At 38.6% G+C, this 19,578-nt stretch overlaps 1 protein-coding gene across 6 annotated transcripts in view; it reads left to right on the top strand.

Moving 5' to 3' along the window:
* WRN (WRN RecQ like helicase) overlaps positions 1 to 19,578 on the top strand; it is a 148,927-nt gene that overhangs the window by 15,114 nt on the left and 114,235 nt on the right. For all 6 annotated transcript variants that reach the window (XM_062213774.1, XM_062213775.1, XM_062213772.1 and 3 more), the window contains 6 exons: positions 9,094 to 9,201; positions 9,856 to 9,968; positions 15,656 to 15,801; positions 16,533 to 16,681; positions 17,430 to 17,579; positions 19,074 to 19,143. In XM_062213774.1, the coding sequence (XP_062069758.1) occupies positions 9,106 to 9,201; positions 9,856 to 9,968; positions 15,656 to 15,801; positions 16,533 to 16,681; positions 17,430 to 17,579; positions 19,074 to 19,143 (724 nt within the window). In that variant the 5' untranslated portion in view covers positions 9,094 to 9,105. The remainder of the gene's footprint in view (positions 1 to 9,093; positions 9,202 to 9,855; positions 9,969 to 15,655; positions 15,802 to 16,532; positions 16,682 to 17,429; positions 17,580 to 19,073; positions 19,144 to 19,578) is intronic.

Below are 19,578 nucleotides of genomic sequence, written 5' to 3'. Positions count from 1 at the left end.
GGAAATTAAATTACTTCGTGTTGTAGAAGAAGGGTCTAGGCCGGCGCCGTGGCTTAACAGGCTAATCCTCCGCCTTGCGGCGCTGGCACACCGGGTTCTAGTCCCAGTTGGGGCGCCGGATTCTATCCCGGTTGCCCCTCTTCCAGGCCAGCTCTCTGCAATGTCCCGGGAAGGCAGTGGAGGATGGCCTAAGTCCTTGGGCCCTGCACCCGCATGGGAGACCAGGAGAAGCACCTGGCTCCTGGCTTTGGATCAGCACGATGCGCCGGCCGCAGCAGCCATTGGAGGGTGAACCAACGGCAAAAAGGAAGACCTTTCTCTCTGTCTCTCTCTCTCACTATCCACTCTGTCTGTCAAAAAAAAAAAAAAAAAAAAAAAGAAGAGGGGTCTAGGATTGAATGGATGCTGGCTTGGCCACCCTTAATAATCCACTTAATAATGAGTCCTATAAGATTTCATCTCAGGCTGTATGAAGTAGCAGTAGTAAATATAAAAGGAAAAGTAGACAGCCTAAGCAAGTTTTAAATTGACTTACTTGAAAACTTTCTCTGCAGTCTCCCATTTTATAATGGTTGATTTCAGCTGACTGGCTATAGCTACTTACAGGACAGAGGAAATTCATTAAAAAGAATGAATTATTCAGTTGCATAGTGAAGTTCAGTTACAAAGCACTTCACTGTTGTGGCTTCAGTTCAGGTCAAATCTTGTTCCTGGTTTATGGACACTGCAGCTTCTCACTATGACACAGCAGAGAGAGGCTTTTACCCTCTTCCCCTGTTGCTAGCGTTTTAATGGTATTTTTTTGTGTTTATTAGGTTTTATTCACACTTTATTTCTATTGACTTTGTTCATACAAAGCTGTGATCTATATATTTGGCAATTATGCAGAAATTATTAGATACCTGTAAAGTAACAGGTCTTTGTAAAAAATCATCTGAATACTTTGAAAAATTGCATGGACTTGCTGTAGTTGAACCAAATGCTAACAGATGATTTTATTTAGCTTTTCTGGTTTGCTTGCTTGCATGGCTTGGAGGAAAAGGAAGATTAGCAGAAATCTGATAATAGATTATTGGAAGTCTTGAAAGCCTCTTTAATTAGAGAATTTAGTGAGTGCTTCGTTATGGATTCTTTGGTTCCTGTATCATTTCCCCCATCCCTTATTTCTCTTAGTTCATAGAAAAGTAGAAAGAAATTCTCAAAAACAATGCAAGAGAATATTTTATAAATTGTAACTTATGTAATGAATTATAGGTTGTGTGTATATGTCTGTATTTGAGTAGGATTAAAAAGTTCATGGAAGAATGGTATTAAGAGATACAGACATTTTCCATGAACTTTGTAAAGTCCCGTTGTCTGAATATGTATGCGTGTAAATTTAGATAATGTGCAAGGATCACATTTTCAGAAATTATGTAATATAACAAATCAAAACAAACCAAGCTCAACATTTAAAAACTTTATTGTACTGTTTATTAAATCTGAAAAAAATTTTAAAGATTTTATTTATTTATTTGAGCGGCAGAGTTACAGACAGAGAGAGGGAGAGACAGAGAGAAAAGTTGTCCAATCTGCTGGTTTACTCCCAAATAGCTGAAACGGCCAGAGCTGAGCCGATCCAAAACCAGGAGCTGGGAGCTTCTTCCAGGTCTCCCACACGGGTACTGGGGCCCAAGGACTTGGGCCATCATATGCTGTTTTCCCAGGCCATAGCAGCAAGCTGGATCGGAAGTGGAACAGCCTGGACATGAACTGGTGCCCATATAAGATGCTGGCGCCACAAGCAGAGGCTTACCCACTATGACACAGTGCCGGTTCCTGAAAGAATTTTTGATTGGAGGCTGCCTGTCGATAAAAGTAAAATAATTGTGCTGGTAAAACCCAAGCTGTTTAACCAAAATCATGGCACTGATAACCACATTCAATGCTGAATCATTTATTTCTTTGATTTTATAAGCTTTCTGTGTGATTATTTGGAAGTACCTATTAAATCCAGACTTGTAATTTATCAAGTATTGAAATTTCTTTTCTCTGTTTCCTTCTACACACATGAAAAATTGGGTGAGTACAGGGATATTAATCTTGTCATTTACATTATAGTTGGAAACCTGCCACATGAAGTTCGTGTATTATAGCTAAAGAGAAAGAAAGCACTTGTGTGTTGAAATTCAGTACTACTTGGATCAGGTCCGTTGAGTAAGAATGATGGACTGTGTTGGATAAATGAATCCATTTCCTTTTCTCTGTTCAAATTTATCATTTTAAAGAACATTCTATCCATGACGCCCCTTAGTGCTAATTAACTGTTGATAACATTTATATGTAGTGTCTAATTTGTATGAACTTGAAATATCTGTACTGCGGATTCTTGATCCTTCTGAAGGGATCCCTGGATACTATAGGTAATGAAATAAATAACAGTAAAAGCCAATTACTACTCCTATCAGTATTCTAGCTCATGTGTAACTACAGTTGAAAAGATGTGACATCATATTTGTCACTGCTGACCTTCACGGTAACTCTGTGATCATCAACAAGACAAATAATATAATATCCAAGGTAGGTAATATACATAATAATGGGAACACAGTCTCCTTTTACAGATGAGGAAATGAAAATTTAGAAAGGTAAAGTAACCTGACTAAAGTCACATGGATAATAAGTGATTGATTTTCTTGATTTTCTAAAAAGTTTAAGCACAGATTCTTATGCAGATGTAGAATGCACATATCCTATGTTGGCAGTTCATGAGGGAGTGAGCAGGGTGATAAAGTTGGTTCAAGAGGAACATAGATTATACAGACGTTGAATAAAGAAGTTTAAAATAAGATTGCTGGGTCAGATACAAAGCTGTCACAGTGGGCAGTGAAACCTGTAGCCTAAGAGTTTGTCTTTTCTACTAGACACAATCCAGTTGTGTCTTTGCCACACAAAAATTTGTGACTTAGCCTGTAAAACATAGAATCTGAGTTTTAAAATCTTTAATAATAAATAGCCAGGCTGGCGCCGTGGCTCACTAGGCTAATCCTCCACCTGCGGCGCCAGCACCCCAGGTTCTAGTCCCGGTCGGGGCACCGGATTCTATCCTGGTTGCTCCTCTTCCAGTCCAGCACTCTGCTGTGGCCAGGGAGTGCAGTGGAGGATGGCCTAGGTCCTTGGGCCCTGCACCCGCATGGGAGACCAGGAGGAAGCACCTGGCTCCTGGCTTCGGATAAGCGCAGCGCGCCGGCCGCAATGCGCCAGCTGTAGTGGCCACTTGGGGGGTGAACCAACGGAAAAAGGAAGACCTTTCTCTCTGTCTCTCTCTCTCACTGTCTAACTCTACCTGTCAAAATAAAATAATAATAATAATAATAATAATAAATAGCTAGTCATTAGCATATTCCCTAATGAAATAATCTTGGCTGAGGTTGTTTTCCTAAGTGACATGAAAAGATATACTGTCCTTTCTGTGTTTCTTCAAAATTTTAGATAATTTTTCTCACCACAAAGCAGCATTGGATCTTACGTTTTCTGACTCCAAGTCCAGATTTATTTCCACTCTGATTCTTCATAGTGTAATTTTCAATATTCGAACACTCTGCTAACGTTTGCAAAGTCAGCTAGTCTTTGTTATTAGTTTTCCTTTGTGTGGAGTGATGCTTATACTGCTCTACAGAGAAACGTGAAACTCAGTGGGCATTTGTAAGATTTATATAACTGTCCAAAGTGAGAAACTGAAACTATAGCTTAATATTGCCTGTACTCTTTTATGACATTTTGTTAGCAAATTTCAGAGTAATTATAAACATTCTTGCATTTTTCATTAAACAATCATATTTATATAACAGTATATTTAATCAGATCTGCCTTTATATATTTAGAGCAAAGTAGAATTGAACCATTTTAGGAATTGAGTGGAAATTTGTCCGTATTAAACAGTATTAACGCATGTCATATTAAGCATTGATTTAATAATTTTTTCCTGGACTTGAAATGGTTATCTGTATGTCCTATTTAATTTAGCAGTAGCTTATTTTTTTTTTGGGGGGGGGGAGGGTGTTTCGCAAACAGATTGGGATACTTTAGCCCTCAAGCAATTAGGTGAGTCAGTTACCATGGTAACAGTAGGTATTAATTTCTTTACCTTAGTTAGAGACTTTAGGAACAAAGAAATTTTGAGCTTATCCATTGCAAGCCAACTTTCTCTTGAGACTTGACTGTCCATTGTCTAGAAGATGACATTATTCAAGTGGACAAATTGAGAAATTGCTACTCTGTCAGAGTGAAGTAGAGTATGGATAACATATTGGCCCACACTGCTCCAGACCTTCAGATACCACACACATTGGTTTTCTTTTTTTTAATTTTTAAAATTTTTTGACAGGCTGAGTTAGACAGTGAGAGAGAGACAGAGAAAGGTCTTCCTTCCGTTGGTTCACCCCTGAAATGGCTGCCACGGCCGGCGCAGCGCCGATCCGAAGCCAGGAGCCAGGTGCTTCCTCCTGGTCTCCCATGGGGTGCAGGGCCCAAGCACTTGGGCCATCTTCCACTGCCCTCCCGGGCCACAGCAGAGAGCTGAACTGGAAGAGGAGCAACTGGGACAGAATCCGGCGCCCCAACTGGGACTAGAACGCGGGGTGCCGGCGCCGCAAGGGAGGATTAGCCTAGTGAGCCAGCCGCCCGCCCGCACATTGGTTTTCCTTCTTCCCCAAGTGATAAGTTACAAGAACATTGTTTTCAATGACTGCATAGTGTTGTTGTACCACAATTTATTTTTATGGTGTGATAAAAGGGGTTATCAGATTGAGCTCAAGGAGCTAGTTAATAGGGTTGCATAATTAATAAAGCCCAACATTTCCCACTAGATTGCTACCCCCCCCCCCACTTTTTTTCCCTGCCCATGTGACGAGTGAGGCAAAAGAAATGGAAAAGCTGCCATTTTCAGTTGTTCTGTGGGAGTGTATGTTGAAGATCTGCCAAGTGACAGAGAGACAACAGTAATCCCAAAGTTGAGTGAAGAGGGATTCGTTTCAGATGTGACTTCACAGAGGTTAGGTTATGGCTCTCAGGAGAACTGTATAGAAGCCTTGAAGAAAAACACCTGGAAGACGTTTTTGCTTGGCAAAGAAGTTCCAAAACCAGCTGGGGGTAAAATGCTCAAAGTGACAAATATTTTGAAACATACAAGATAGTATGAGACAGAGTGGAAATTTAAGACTGATTGTGACATTACGTTTAGTCTAAAAAAAGTAATGTGTTGTCTTATTCATAGAGAAGTGCTTATATATTAAAGATTACCTGTAGTTTGAGTTTACTTTAAAGTTTGTCATAAAAATGATGAGCCTAATCAAATTTGACCTCCTACAGTAATTTCTTTCAGCCTTAGGGGAAGACATGCATTTAGCTTTTTCATTACTGAGGTCTGTTAACAATCCAAAGAAAAGTTTCTAAGCTAAAAGGCAAACATTAAATTATTCCATGTGAGTGACTCTTACTCTGTGGATTTGTTGAAGTACAGTTACTGGCTCCAAAAAAAAAAAGGCATCTGTCACTGACATTTGAGCATTTGAATTAACTCAATCAAAAATGCAGTGATCATGTGGAAGATATTTTAACACGTACTGACAACGATTTATGAATTCAGAGCCAGAATTCGGCATTGGAAAGTGAAGTTACAATGATTTTGGAGTGGGCATTTGGCCCAGCAGTGAGATGCCAGTTAGCTTATGTACGTGCCGGGTGAGAACTGGGTCCCCTACATAACTCTGGCTACTGAGTCTGTCTTCCTGCTGATGCAGATCCTGAGAGGCAGCAGTGAGGGCCCAAGTCATTGGATTCCTGCTGCCCATGTGAGAGAACTGGATTGGACCCCTGGCTCCTGGCTCTTGGCCTCAGCCCAGCCCCGCTTCAGCTGTTTCGGGGATTTGGGATGGGATCTGTCTCTCGCTGTTGTCTCTCTGCTTCTTAAATAAATAAACCAATAAAGTTTAGAAGAAGTTTAACTGGTGATATTTGAATCTAAAGGAGACTTAGTAGTAGTCTTACTAGATTAAAATCAGTGTGTGTCTGAAAGTTTTAGTATTATTTTGAAATAACTTGATGTACAATATTCGGTTGCCTTCTAAGCTTACTTATATCATCAGAAATAATTAATATGTTTGTTAAAGAGACAGAGAAGATGTTAGAATAGTTAGACAGTGAGAGAGAGAGACAGAGAGAAAGGTCTTCCTTTTTCCATTGGTTCACCCCCCAAGTGGCCGCTACAGCTGGCGCGTTGCGGTTGGCACACTGCGCTTATCCGAAGCCAGGAGCCAGGTGCTTCCTCCTGGTCTCCCATGCGGGTGCAGGGCCCAAAGGACCTGGGTCATCCTTCACTGCACTCCCGGGCCACAGCAGAGTGCTGGACTGGAAGAGGGGCAACCGGGATAGAATCCGATGCCCCAACCGGAACTAGAACCCGGGGTGCCGGCGCCACAGGCAGAGGATTAGCCTAGTGAGCCGCGATGCTGGCCGGTTATTAGATTTAAAGAATTTTCACATCCTTGCATTTTAAAGAGGTTGAATTGTTAGAATCCTGGTTAGAGGTGAAAACGAGTATTCTGTGTTTTGGAGTAAAGGCTCCTCTTTTGTAATTTGCTACCTGTATGCTAACAACGCCTATTATGGTTGCTGTATAGGATTTGAAGACAATACTATTAAAAAGTATGTATCAGAAGTGGAGTATAGCATAAAACCTTGTATTTTGACATCAGTGGGAAATAAAAGGCAATGAATAATAATTTCACCAAGTCAGAAAAAATGGAAAAAGGAAAAGATGAATCTGAAGGAAACAAAATTAAATATTAATCAAAGTTAGGTAAAAGGGAGAACTCATGTTTTCATGCTACCTGTGAATCAGATGAGCTTTCCTACTGAAAGACAGACATGTTCAAATTAAAAAACAGAAAAATAAACAACAAAAACCCCAACAGCCTTTAGTACAGCAATAAAGGTTACAAAGTTGTATACAGTGGTAGATGAATAGGCAAGATGAATTCAGGGAAGTCCAAACCAAAGCAAGTTAGAAAATGTGTGCATTATTTATTTCAAAGGGATTTAAGGTCCTTTAATTTTATGTGAAACACTATAAAATGATAAAAGATGTGTTTTTTGAAAAAGATGTGTCAAAGTTGTACATACTCAAACACCATAGCAGCTGAATATGTAAATAAAAAAATTCTTTTATGTTGTGACTTTGATCCCTTCCAGATTCTTATCAAGAATTAAAACCCACATGTGTGTTAAAAGATTTCCCTATTGCAAATTATTCCACAACTTCAGTTTTCTGTATGCTTTTTTATCTGTCCCAAGATCTAAGTAAATTTGATGAAGATGTTAGGTTTATACACCATTTTACTTTCAAATTCTTCACCTGAAAGCATCTAGATAGAATTCTGTGTGTAAAAGAGACTGTTTACATCTAAAAGGTAGATATTTCAAATTAAAATGATTTTAGTGTTACAGATAACTGCAGGGAAGAGCTATTGAAGTTTATTTCTGTTGTGGCAGTGTGATTGAATTCCAAGACTCTACAGTTATTTTTATATAGTTTGTGTTATTTGCAGAAACCTCAATTTTCTGGTAATGATCTAGTCTGAGTATAGCAAGAACTTGTTTTCCAGATTTATAAAATATGTTTCAAGATTAAGATTAGAAACATGTATACAGTTGGAGATGAATTTTTGGCTTCTCTCTAGGTATTTGAATTTGTGACAAATGTGAACTTAATAACCGCTAACATTTGTAAAATGCTTCACAGTTAATAAAGCATTTGTATTGTCAATTCTGATTCACTGTATCTTACTTAGGTAGATCTTAGCCAACACGAAACGGTGCTAATGGTTCAAAGACTATAGATATCAAGTGCAGATGGAACATTTTTTTTGTTTGTTTTAAGGAGTCCCAACCTGTGAGAAACAGGTTCCAAAAAGATTTCTTTCTCCAGCATTAGGCCATATTATGCCTTTGGATCAGCAGGCTAGTTTCGGTGATGTGTGCAAAATCACTATGCAAAGGAAGTTGTGGTTTGGAACTCCTGTATTCTCTTACATATACAGCTTATTTGAGTGCCCCCATTTTCTGGCCATCTATTAGAAATCCATAATTTCAGGATTATTTGTAATAAACAGTCTAAATAACTGAGCTATATCTTGCTGACCACATCTTCTGGATAGGAACTCTTTGGTGTTTTTCTTCTAGTTAGCAGGTTTACAAAATGACCACCTGGTTTGAAGTCTTAGCACGTTTGCTAGGAACCTAGCTTGAGATCTTTCATTTTTTTCCCTTCCCCAGTAGGGAAGAAGTGTGTTACAAACCTACTGTTAACACTTTCCTTCCCAATGTCTAAGAGCAATTGACTGGTATATAGAAAATTAAAGTTCGAAAAAGTAATCTTTTAAAATTTTTGCTCCATAAATGATCAGGCTTAGTTTTGGGCTCATGTGTAGGAAATTAGCAATTAAAGTGGATACGTCTGGATATTGCTTAATTTCTTCAGGGTTTATATTGTTAAATAGTATCAAATGTAGCAGGCTATTCCTAAATCTTAAACAGTTGCTTTAATTATTTAACATCGACATCATGTTTCATTTTGGGGACCTTCAGGGGTACATTCAAAAGTGGAATGTAAATGCCATAACTTGCTTTAAATATATGTGTTTGAGTGTGCATTTTGCCTGGTGGTTAAGACTCTGGTTAACATGTTGTACATTGAAGGGTATGGTTTCCTGGGTGCCATACCCAGCTCTGCTCCTGATTCCATCTTCCTGCTAATGCAGACCCTAGGGGGCAGAGGTGATGATGGTTCAAATAATTGGCTCCCTTCCATCCACGTGGGAGACATGGATTGAATTCCTGACTCCTGGCTTCTGCCAGCCCAGCCCTGGCCATTATGGGCATTTGGACATTTGAGGAGTAAAACCAATGGATGAGATCTCTTTGCTTCTGCAATAATAATAACAACAAAAATTTGAAATGTGTGTTTGGTGTTCAGTCATATGGAAATGGCTATCTCTGGATTTTCTTTTAAACATTGTTTTATTTTCCCATTAAGTAATTTTTTTTTACAACCAGGGCATTTTAAAAATGAATGAAAAAAGATTGGAAACAGCTGCAGAGCAGCGGAAGTTTCCCAAATGGATGTCTGTGGAGAGTAAAAGATGCGCTGTAGAAGAAACAAAGGTATGTTGTCCACTGAGTGTTCTTTCAGATCGGAAGCTTAGTTTCAGTGTGCCTGTGCACAAGTCAGCTCTCACCTGTGAACTTCTGGTCGTTGCATAGGTCAGAGTTGCTGTTTGAATGAACCAGAATCTTGTCACTGAATAGGTGAATGGGAATGCATTTTCATTGGATTTACAAAATAAGATTTTTAATGTATACCTTCCCTTTTGATGCCTGGTTTGCGTGCTTGACCCTACTAGTTTGTTCCAGCTCAGATAATAATTTAGAAAATGTTAACTTGTTGAATTTTTTGATTAAGCTGGTTTAAGCCCTTATAGATTTGAGATCTGCCAACCAGTCTTCGCTGTTTTAAAGCAAGACTATTGCATCTAAATAAAAACAAACATTACTATAGCTAGAATACTGCTATAATTATCAGAAAATTAATTTTTTATTAAAATATGATTACAAGCTGAAAATAAACTTAAGAAAAATAATTTTACATTGAGATGACTTTGTCTTTGTTAAATAGTCCTTGTGACTTTATTAGTCTATAAAGCATTATTGATAAATCTTAGAACTTTAAGTTGAATGCTTCAGTGAATGTTATTATTCTAATAAGTATTTATTATTTATGTGGACTTTTTTTTGTGCGCATTTTGAATTTTTCTTAAGGCATCTACTCGCAAGAGTGTTTTGGAAGATGACCTCCCTTTCTTAGAATTCACTGGGTCCATTGTGTATAGTTACGATGCTAGTGACTGCTCTTTCCTATCAGAAGATATTAGGTAAGAGATTTGAATTTCCTCCTTTCAAGTTGATTTGGGTCCTTAAGGGATAAAACTATTATGGCAATATTTGTAAGTATACTGAGCTTTTCTGTTAAGGTGTGTTCAAAAGATAACTAATTCTGTGTATTTTTTATTTTTTTTTTTGTTATCTTCTGTGTATTTTTTTTTGTTAAAAAGATTCACTGAATTAAATTTGTGATGTACCTGCTGTTCATTCATAAGCTTTTCTATTAATACAATTTTTATATTTAAGAAGTGATATATGGAACTACTGAACATACTATATTTTACCAATTTTGGAAAAAATGCAAAAATTACTCAACCCCTTTGTACCTCTTTTATTTCATTAAAAATAGCATCATCATAGTACTGTTGTATTTAGTTGGCAATGATTATAGCAAATGACCCTTAAAATGAACATTATAGGGGCTAGTGTTGTGGCATAAGGGGTAAAGCTGCCCACCTGCAAAGCTGACATCCCACGTGGGTACCAGTTTTTGTCCTGGCTGCTCCACTTCCGATCCTACTTCCTGCTAATGGTCTGGGAAAAGCAGTGGAAGATGGTCAAGTGTTTGGGCTTCTGCCTTCCATGTGGGAAACATGGATGAAGCTCCTGTTCCTGGCTTCAGCCTCGTACAGCCCTGACCATTATGGCCATCTAGGGAGTGAACCAGCCGGTGGAGGATCTCTCTGTCTCTGTCTCTGTAACTCTGACTTCCAAACAAATAAATCTTTTGTTGTTGTTGTAGAAATGACTCTCAGTACAAAGTTTCTTTGTTAAATTAGGACTCTGCAACGTTTTATAAGCAGAAGTAGTAGTAAAAATCTTGAAATGTTTTATAAACAGAAGTAGTAAGGTAGTCACTCAGATTTTCTTTGAAGTTGTTATATCTGTTCCTTTTTACTGTGTTAAAACTGTTATACATTGCTTTAAAAAAAAGCAGATTAGCTATTTGTGAATGGTCTGTTGGTAGTATGTGTAATTTAGAAATGTCATTCAGATATCCTTACTTCCACTCATTATCTGATCACTTGTGAGTCTTATTATGTTGAACTAAATGAGTTTCACAGAGGTGGCAAAATCCATTACTTACAATTATAATAACTCTACTAGTTTCCTTTTGAAATGTTATAGTGTGTCTGAAGGCAATGAGCATAAGTGATTTAAAGAATTGTAGTTTTAATGAATTGTGTGATAAAAGGCAATTTTTCTGTTTGTTTTGTTTTGATTTTCCCTTGTCCTGTGGCCACTGTAAAGTTCTTGTTGCCACAGGTTTACAAGTTTTCAACAAGTTGATAACGATGTGCATTTGTGTAATGTGGTTTGTTTATCCTGCATGGCATTCATTGAGTTTACAGTTTTAATCAAATTCAAAAAATTTCTGCCAAGTTTTTTTCTCTCATCCTGTTACTCTTCTCTCCTTTTGGACTTTCAATACACGTAAGTACCATGCATGATCCCGTGTCAGAAGACACAAAAGCTCTTCCTTCTGTCTTTTCGTTTTCCCTTTTGTCCTTTTTTCCTCTTCTGTGCTCCAGTTTGAATAGTTTCTTTCACAGTGTCTTCAAGGTCTCTGATTTTTTTTCTTCTGCAGTATCATATCTGAAGTTTATCCTATCCTGTGAATTTTAAATTCTAAATTATTTATTTATTTATTGAAAGAGAGAAAGAGAGAGAGAGAGAGAGAGAGAGAGAGAGAGAGAGAGAGATCTTCCATCTGCTGATTCACTCCCTGGATGCGCACAACAGCTAAGGCTCAGCCAGGCTGAAGCCAGGGACACAGAACTCCATTTGGGTTCATCACATGGCAGGGTTCTAAGTAGTTGAGCCATCACTGCTGCCTCCTGGGGTACACATTAGCAGGAAGCTGGAATGGGAAGCAAAGCCAAGACTTGAACTCAGGTGCTCGGACATGGGCTGCAGGCTGCTGCACCAAATGCCTGTCCCATATTTTAAATTTTAGATAGTGTATTTTTCATCTCTAGAAATTGAATTTGCTTCTTTTAAAAATTTTGTATTTATGTTCCATTTTGGCTGTCATGATACTCAGTTTTTGTTTTAAATCCTTGAGCATGTTCAGCATATTTATAGTAGTTGTTTTAATGCACTTATCTGTTAATTACATTGTTCCACTTTATTTTCCCTCTTATTGAATGACTTATCTTCTGAGTATGGGTCATGTTTTCTTGTTTCTTGCCGTGGCTGTTTTTTTTTTTTAAATTTTTTTTTTTTTTTTTTTGATGAGGCATTGTGAATTTACCTTTCTAAACATTAGATTTTGTTTGTCTTTCTTCAAAGAAAGGAACTTTGTCAGGTAGTTAAGATCCTTGAAGATAGCTTTGCATTTGTGACCTGGTGTTAAGCTTTGTTAGGGCAAGTCTACAGCTGCTTTAACTTTAAGGGTAAGGTAGCCCTGTGATATTGTGACCCTCCTAGAATCTTTGCTGACTGTGATGTAAATCTCTTTACAAGATGTGGAAAGTTTTTGTTTATTTATTTAAGAGGCAGAGAGAGAGAGACAGAGAGAGCAAGTACACCCCCCCCACCCCCTAGTCGTTTGTTCATTCCTTAAATGCCCTCAATGGCTGGAGCTCAGCTGGGCTGGGCCTCTGGCCAAAGGTAGGACAAAGAAAGTCAAGCCAGGTCTCCTTCATGGTTGACAGGACTGCAACAACTTGGCCCCATCACTGCTGCCTATTAAGTTTCCTACTAAGGCAGGAAATGGGTTTCAAGGGTCAGAGCTGAGACTCCAGTATGGGGCTGTGGTGTTGGGATGTGGGTGTCCCAACCAGTGGTGTACACACTAGGCCAAATGCCTCTACTACTATGATTTTTCAGCAGGCAATATCTCCTCCCTCAGGAGTTGTTCAGCTTATACATTGTTGCTGTGGATTCTTCTGAAAGGAGGAGCGTGGTGGAGGCAAGAGGCGCAGAGTTACCACACAGACCCTGGGAGTGGGGTGAAAGCAGGCCAGAGCAGCCTAGAGACTCGTTTATTCCAGTTGGTACAGCAACTTAAATAGCTAAGGCAGCCAATCTGGTCAAGGAGCGGTTTATGCCCTAACCAGTCACAGCCTGTTGCCAGTCATGCTCCATTGTCATGTGGTTTCCAAAGCCATCCAATCACAGTCTGTTGCCAGGCAGTGTCTGTTGCCAGCGGCCATCTTGGCATGGCCTTCTCATTCCACCACAATAGATCTCTGGTTCATTTGTTGACCTCATAGTTTCCATCTATGCACGTGTCTAAGTAGTCTGTGAAGACTCAAGGAGACTCCTGTGACAATTTCTGGAGATCTTTTCCTGCCTAGCTCTCTCTAGAGAACTCTGCCCTTCCACTTTGAGCTGCCCCAGTCTCCCCGCCTCTGAGCTCTGCCTCCTCAGCTTAGTGCTCTCCTGGGGATTTATCTCTCTGTCCTATTGTGTGTGGTATGTTCCAGGCAGAACGCTGGAGCCATGGAAGGCCCACCCTTTGTCTCCCTTTCCTCAGAGACCACAGCTCTACTCTGCTTACTGTCTAGTGTCTAGAAACAGTTATTATAAATATTGTGTCCAGTCTTCAGTTTATTTATGTTGGGAGTATGAGTCCAGTCCCTGCTAATCTCTCCTGGCCTGCTGCAGCAGTTGAGTTTCTTCTATTTTTTGAAATATTTAAAAAAAATTTTTTTTAAAGATTTATTTTATTTATTTGAAAGAGTTACAGAGAGAGAGTCTTCCATTCACTGGTTCACTCCACAAATGGCCACAGCAGCCAGAGCTGAGCCAATCTGAAGCTAGGAGCCAGGAGCTTCTTTCGGGTCTCCCACATGGGTGCAGGGGCCATCCTCTCCTGCTACCCCAGGCCCATTAGCAGGGAGCTGGGTCAGAAGTGGAACAGCCAGGACTTGAATTGGTGTCCAAATGGGATGCCAGTATTGCAGGCTGGGGCTTTAACCAGCTGCGCCACAGTGCTGGCCCCAATATATTTTTAATTTTTTAAAAAATATGAAATAGGCAAATATAAGCAACAATAGTACTAAAACGAACACAGGTGCTCCTAGCTTTATCAGATCTTAATATTTATTTGCTTCAAACCTTTAATAAATGAAACAGTAAAATACAGCAGATGCCCCATGTATGTCCTTTCTGACCTCCCCTGCCCTCCCCCACACCTGAGATAACCCCTGTCGTGAGTTAGGTGTTTAGCATTCCCTCATTTGTTTTTTGTGATTGTGGTTTATACTTTTATATCCCAAAATATTATATAAATATTATATAAATTGTGTTACCAATTTGAAAACTTCAAAAAGTGCTATCAAACTATATGAATACTCTGCAGCTTATCTTTTTCTCAACAAGTTTCTGAGAATTTTTCTTGTTGTTCCATGTATGTAGTTGCATTTTAACTTTTAGATGATTTCCCACTGTTTCAGTTGTCACAATTTGTCCATTCTCTTGGGAGAAATTTAATTTGTTTCCAGTTTTGTGCCAGTAGGTGCAATCTTGCAATGAACATTCTTTAAACATTTGTGTTTCTTTGTACACATGAATTTTATGTATTATGAAGAAAAATTTTCCAAGTCTTGGTGTTCATACATTTTCAAGTAGATATTGTTGAAGTTTTTTCCAACAAGATTTTGCCAGTGTATATACTCACCTGAAATGAGCGATCCCACTATTGATATCCTTCCCAGGACTTGATGTTGTGAGTCTTTCATTTTTGCCTGTCAGGCGGATAGAATTCAATTTGCATTTCTCTGGTTTCTAGTGACTTCACATATTGGACTTTATTGGCTATTTGGATTTCTTTGTTTTTGGTTTTCTCCATATTTTCTGCTGAATTATCTGTCTTTTCCTATTTATTTTTCAGATAATTTTTAACATTTTCTGACTATTTATTATCAGTTATATATATATATAACAGACAATTTAGTCTGTGGTTTCTCTCTCTGTCTTTTTTTAAAAAATATTTATTTATTTATTTGAAAGACAGAGAGAGAGACCCAGAGAAGAAGTAACAGAGATCTTCTATCTGCTGGTTCACTCCTCAGCTAGCTGGGTCTGGTCTAGGCCAAAGCTAGGAGCCAGGAACTCCATTGAGGTTTCCCACGTGGGTGGCAGGAACCCGAGTATTTGAATCATCATTTGCTTCCTCCTAGGCTCATTAGCAGGAAGCGGGGTTGGAAGCCCAGGTGGGACTTAATCCCAGGCATTTCAGATATTGGTTGTGGGTATTCCAGGTGGTGGCTAAATCTACTGCACCACACACTCACTCCAGTCTTTTTTTTTTTTTTTTTTTTTTAAGATTTATTTATTTATTTGAAAGGCAGAGTTAGAGAGAGGCAGAGGCAGAGAGAGAGAGAGAGAGAGAGAGAGAGAGAGACAGACGTCTTTCATCTGCTGGTTCACTCCCCAGATGGCCATCTGCCAATGAGCCAATCTGAAGTCAGGAGCCAGGAGCTTCTTCCAGGTCTCTAAGGACTTGGGCTATCTTCCACTGCTTTTCTAGGCCAGAGCAGAGAGCGGGATCTGAAGTGGAGCAGCTGGGACTTGAACCGGCACCCATATGGGATGCCAGCACTGCAGGTGGCAGCTTTACCCACTATGCCACAGCGTCAGGCCCGGTTTGTCTTTTTTGAATGATGTCTAGCTATGCATAAGTTCAAATTTTAATGAATTTTAATTTTATACTTTTTTTCCCCTTTAGCATGAGTCTGTCTGATGGTGACGTGGTGGGATTTGACATGGAATGGCCACCAGTGTACACTAAAGGGAAATCAAGTAGAGTTGCACTAATTCAGTTGTGTGTGTCAGAGAGCAAATGTTATTTGTTTCACATTTCTTCTATGTCAGGTTGGTATCTCTTTTCTTTGTTTGATTTTCATAGGCCTGATAATTGTAATATATCAACTTTTTAATCTATCAAATTCAGCTCTTTCATTAGGTAGCACTTCTCTCATTTTCTTGTGTTTTGTCTGATTCACTCATATCCTATTTCATTTAACTTTCATAACACCCTGTGAGGTATTAGTATTTTTCTTGTTTAAGAGAAGAAAGAGTTAAAGTTTAGAGAGGCTCTGTCACCAGGAATATGCATGGTGCTGGTACTAGCAGGGGTGGCATTTGAAGGATAGGTGGTACCTCAGAGATATTGTGGGTTTTATTCCAGATCACCTCGATAAAACAAGTTACTAAAATTTTTTGATTTCCCAGTACACATGAAAGTTATAGTATGCTAATGTGTCATAGAATTATGTCAAAAAATCAATGTATGCACCTTATTAAAAATTCTCTAGTGCTAAAAAATGCTGGCTTCATCTGAGTTGCTGGAAAAATGGCACTGATAGACTTGTTTGACACAGGGCGGGTACAAGCCATCAATCTGTGAACCATTCAGTATCTTCAAAGCATAGGAAAGTGGAGACCAATGCAATGAAGTATGCCCATAGTTGTTTATGCTTGTCATCCATCAGTCAGCATGTTACATAAGCAAAATTTGGAAACAAACATAGTATGTATAAGAAGTAGAACATAAACCCATCATACTTGACAGAATTTATGGAGGTAACAATAAAATGTTACAGTTTTTCCCCAGGGATTAAAAATGTTGCTTGAAAATAAAGCAATTAAAAAAGCAGGCATAGGAATTGAAGGAGATCAGTGGAAACTTCTCCGTGACTTTGACATCAAATTGAAGAGCTTTGTGGAATTGACAGATGTTGCCAATGAAAAGGTAGAAATAATCTGTCTCTGTGCTATCTTTCATAAACAAGGTAACTTTGTGCTTCACAGAATGTGCCTTCTATCCAAATATTACATGTTTTGAGAAAATAATTTATACTGTATAATGTTTTCATAGCAATAAAAAAGTTCCATGTGACTATTCCATAATTAAAACTTCCATTTCTAAATCCATTGTCTTGGCCAACTATTTACTTAAGCAAGAATCCCCCTTCTCTTCCTCCAGTACTTTGTTTTATACATGTATAAATTTAAATATTACATCTTATCTTTTTAATGCATTTATGCTTGTAACTTTTTTCTTTTTAAAGGGTATAATGCAGCTCTTGTGGTGTCTTGCTATTAGTGCAAGTTTGACCATCATTTCTACTATTCATATATCACATATTTTATTAATGACATCATTAATATAAATTCTCAAATTTAGCCAAGTATTTGTATAGCTGGGAAGTAGAAAACCAAACAACCCATTCAACTTTTTTCCAGGGACACTTCTTTTGAAGTCCAGGAACTTTAATTCTTACGTTGGAGAATTCCAGAATTAAATTTTCATAATATAGACTGTAAATGAGTTTTTTTTTTTTTTTTGTTAATGTCAGCAGATTTATTGACTACTATCTCTGGGTTGTATTTTGGTGTAAGATTTCCAGTTTTGTTTGTGGCATGGCCATTTGATGGTATTTATGAATATCAGACAGAAGAAAATGATTTTTGCTATGTCGATTTTTCATTACTTCTAGCTGAAATGTGCCGAGACCTGGAGCCTCAATGGTCTGGTTAAGCACCTCTTAGGTAAACAGCTTCTGAAAGACAAGTCCATCCGCTGTAGCAATTGGAGTAATTTTCCTCTCACCGAGGACCAGAAACTGTACGCAGCCACTGACGCTTACGTACGTAAAGATCTTCAGACTGTGGTGTATGTTTAAACTCTATCATAAATTACCTTAGAAAAATTTTATTGTGGTACTCACACAAACTCAACTGAAATATTTAAAGTCAGTTTGGCATTAAAAATGCTTAGGAAGACAGTTAGTGATACTGTTAATTCTTGATATTAATTAGCGAGTGCCATTCAACAGATTTTTCACGCTAATTATTTTCATTGTCATGCAGCCAAAATGATGTCCAATTTGTATATATAAAAAAAGTGAACTTGCTGAAACTGAGCAAGCACAAATGGTATTGATGAAACATTTGGTTACATAGGCAACTTCAGAATAAAATTAAGTACAAGACCGTTTCTATATTGGAACTGGCCTTCTTCCATGTATTTGTATTTAAAATGTGAGGTAAATTTAGAAAAATTGCCTTCAAATTTAACTTACTGATGCTGCTAGACATATTTTCATATTTACAAGTTTGTACATAGTGAGGTCTTCATATATTGAGCTACTGTGATTTTTTTTTTTTTTTCAGATTTATTTGTTTGAAAGGCAGAGTTACAGAGAGAGGGAGAAAGAGAGACAGACAGAGATCTTCCACTGGCTAGTTTGCTTCCTAAATGGCCACGGCTGAGCCAGGCCAAAGCCAGAAGCTTCTTTTGGGTCCCCCACTTGGCTGCAATGGCCTGGGCGATCTGCTTTCCCAGGCTATCAGCAGGGACCTGTATTGGAAGTGGAGTAGCCAGGACTCAAACTGGTGCCCAAAAGGGATGCCGGCATCACAGGCGGCAGCTTTAACCCCTGTGCCACAGCACTGGCCCCTGTTTTTTAATCTAAGAAATATATGTTATTCCACGGTGAATTCCTTTCTCCCCAGTTCATACTTCCCTTCACAGATGAGTATCTTGTTTCCCTCTTAGCATCTGTTTTTAGTAATGGAAACTCCTTTGATTTGTAACCAGAAAAAAAAAGTCATTTTTTGTCAGAGAAGTAGAGTGATAAATTTCCTTTAAAAAAAAAATCACAAAACTGTTGAGAGGTAGCACAAATTCAGCAGCACTTTTATTGTGAAAAGTCAGTCTGATTTGGTTGTTCAGTTAAACACTGCTTAGGTAGAGGACTGACCGCGGTGACCACGCACTGACTAATGTCGTCTGCTGATGTGATGAAATAGCAGGAGGTGGATGTCTGTATTCAAAACAGATTTCTCCTACATTGTGTTTCGTTAGGTTCTATTTGCACGTTATTTGATTTGCATACCTGCTTACAATATACACTATTAATAAGTAAAAACTTTAGCTTTTATGTTAAGGCTTAAGCAGCTTAGTTTCTCTGTTCTCAAAGCTGGTGTGTAGCTAAAGCAGGACATACAGATCTGTGTATAACAATAGTTTGAATTCAGTTTTTTGGGAATCATTCTGTTGGATTTTTCTAAATATGGGATATGTAGTTTTATTTTGGTTATCTTTAGTATGCTTCTTTTATTTTCCTGTTTTCCTATAGGCTGGTCTCATCATTTATCGAAAACTAGAAATTTTGGGTGATGCTGTGCAAATGTTTGCTATAAGTGAAGGTATGTTATGATCCAGAAATAAAAGATAAAATGTGCATTTGCTGATCTGTAAGGTTTATCTTCAAAAGGCAAGATTCACACATCTGCAGAGTGTTTATTATTGCAATCTCTTGAATGTCTGGGTAACTTTGACACTAAGGTGAGCTCTGTCAGGGTTAAAGATTAGAATTTGGGGGAGCTGGTGTTGTGGTACAGTGGGTTAACCTGCTGCTTGTGAGTAGCCAGTGCTTGCCACACTGGCATCCAATGTCAGAACGCTGATTCAAATTCTGGCTGCTTCCCTTCCAATCCAGTTTCCTGCTAATGCACCTGGGAGGCAGCTGAAACTGACCCAAGTCCTTGGCCTCTGCCGCACATGTGAGAGACCAGAATGTTGTTTGAGGCTCCTGGCTTTGGCCTGACACAGACCTTGCTGTTGTTTCCATTTGGGGAGTG

The sequence above is a fragment of the Lepus europaeus genome, chromosome 16, assembly GCF_033115175.1.
Source record: "Lepus europaeus isolate LE1 chromosome 16, mLepTim1.pri, whole genome shotgun sequence".
NCBI lineage: Eukaryota > Metazoa > Chordata > Mammalia > Lagomorpha > Leporidae > Lepus > Lepus europaeus.
This window is presented reverse-complemented; position numbering and strand designations above follow the sequence as displayed.